We start from the raw sequence: 1,924 nt of genomic DNA, 5'->3' as shown, positions 1-1,924 counted from the left end.
AGCCTGGGCGTTCGTCAGCATTTCAGCTTCTTGCGTATCATCAAGCCCCCTTTCGGGCCCGGGGTCCCAGCGGGAGGCTGGTGCTTCCTCCCCCGCGTGCCGCCAGTCTGGTTGCCATGGAGACAGACCTCGCTGCGCAGACTTGGGAGCCGCAGGCTGGGAGCTGGCACCCCGAGAGCCAACCTCTGCAACAGGCTGGGGGCGGAAGGAGGAGCCAGGGGAAGCGGCGCCTCGGCTGAGAGGCCTGCGGACCCCGCAGAGGCCCCCTGCCCCGCTGACTCCGCCCTCCACCGCCCCCGCCCCAGCTGGTAGACATAAAGCCGCAGCCCGGGCCGCCGCCCACAGCGTTCGGACCCGGCCTGGACTTGATCTCCCAGACCCGGCTGAGCTACTTGCCCGCGCTCTACGCCCATGGCTGACGGACTCTTTCAGCGCAAAGCCTGGGGTCCCGAGCAGATTCGTCCGGACCCTGACCCCGAGTCCGAGGGCCTGTTTGACAAGCCTCCCCCGGAAGAGCCCCCCGCCGCCCGCGCGCCCAAGTCGGCGTCTGCGGCGGGCAGGAAGGCCGGTCGGCGCGCCGGCGGGAGGGCGCAGGGTGGCCGGGCAGGGCAGCCCCCGAAGGCCGCCGCGCGTCCCCCGCCCAAGGAGGAGGAACCTCCACTGGACGAGGGCTGCTACCTCGACCATTTTCCGCACCTCTCCATCTTTATCTACGCGGCCATCGCCTTCTCCATCACCTCCTGCATCTTTACCTATATCCACTTACAGCTTGCCTGAGTGGCCAGGGCGGGTCGGGGTGGGCGCAGAGCCAAGCGGGGAAGGAAAGGGAAAAAAGGGCTCCGCATTTTGTGTTTTGGAGAAGCGCTGCACACCCTTCATCTAGCTTTCCATGCTTGTTTCTTTCCTTCTCTATTGTCACTGCGTCTTTCATTCTATTATCTCCTCTGTTGTCACTCTCTAAATGTCCACCAGTAGGAAGGTTCAAAGTAGTTGCCAGCAATGAAATAAGGGTGCTATCTGTACCTGCAGTTGGGGGCGGAGGCACAGTCAGCCTCCAACGTTTAGAATTCCGTGGTGCGATTGAATCCCATTTATAATTAGGATAATGTCCCTGGAGCCTACCACTTTGTGACGTGGAGACACGCCCAGGGAACTAACCGTTTTGTGTTTGGGGAGCGCATAGCGCGCCCAATCTTCTGTTTTTTAAGGAATAAACCAGACCCAGGCCTGGGGCCTTCCAGAGGGGGACAGGCGGGGAGGGTCGGCGCCCTGGCCCAGGCTGGGCTGGAGCCCTGTGATGCTGCATCCATCGCCCCCAGGAGGAGCCGGCTGTGTCCCAGAGTTGGTGCAGGCCGAGGGAGAAGGACAGGAGCGTGCAGCCCCAGGTCACGGTGAGTGGCGTTTGCCTGCGTATATTGGTGCGCCCCCAGGGGCTCGGGCTGAATGTACGGGGCGTTTTTCTGCCTTAGACTTTGCTGTCGCTTCTGGGTAGAGCCGAGATCCGGTGCGTTTTTCTGCCTTAGACTTTGCTGTCGCTTCTGAGCAGAGCCGAGATCCGTAGCCAGAGGAGCTGGCCTACCGGGAGGCCACGTTCAGGATGTGTCTGGACGTCGTGGGACCTATGGCTGCAGACCCGCCTGGACACAGGCCCCAAGCTCGCCAGCTCCGCAGGATGAGACTCTAGGGACCCTAGTTCGGGTTCACTAGAAGACTGTCCTTGGGGACTCTGGGATGGCTTCATTTTGGGCCATAGCTTTTCTGGAACTGTGGGACCCAAGACTAAGGGGCTGAGGGGTTTGTCATTGGCAAAAGTCTGTGCTGGAAAGCCCCCCGACCCCATGGGGTTTGTCATCTCAGACTCAATACCAGACCCCACCTTGGCAGGTTATTCACCCACCTGCCATCTCTGTTTACTCATGAATGT

The 1,924-nt window shown here is 61.4% G+C and overlaps 1 protein-coding gene across 1 annotated transcript; it reads left to right on the top strand.

Moving 5' to 3' along the window:
* Nucleotides 1-411: 411 nt before the first annotated feature.
* Nucleotides 412-819, top strand: LOC138391828 (uncharacterized). The gene has a single exon (XM_069481833.1). It carries the CDS (start codon nt 412-414, stop codon nt 775-777), a length of 366 nt encoding a protein of 121 aa, XP_069337934.1. The 3' UTR covers nt 778-819.
* The last annotated feature ends 1,105 nt before the right edge of the window (nt 820-1,924 follow it).

This window comes from Eulemur rufifrons, chromosome 9 (assembly GCF_041146395.1).
Source record: "Eulemur rufifrons isolate Redbay chromosome 9, OSU_ERuf_1, whole genome shotgun sequence".
NCBI lineage: Eukaryota > Metazoa > Chordata > Mammalia > Primates > Lemuridae > Eulemur > Eulemur rufifrons.
This window is presented reverse-complemented; position numbering and strand designations above follow the sequence as displayed.

Bases quoted from the DNA above. Each gene is read 5' to 3' on its own strand.
- LOC138391828 (XM_069481833.1), top strand. From the start codon at position 412: ATGGCTGACGGACTCTTTCAGCGCAAAGCCTGGGGTCCCGAGCAGATT.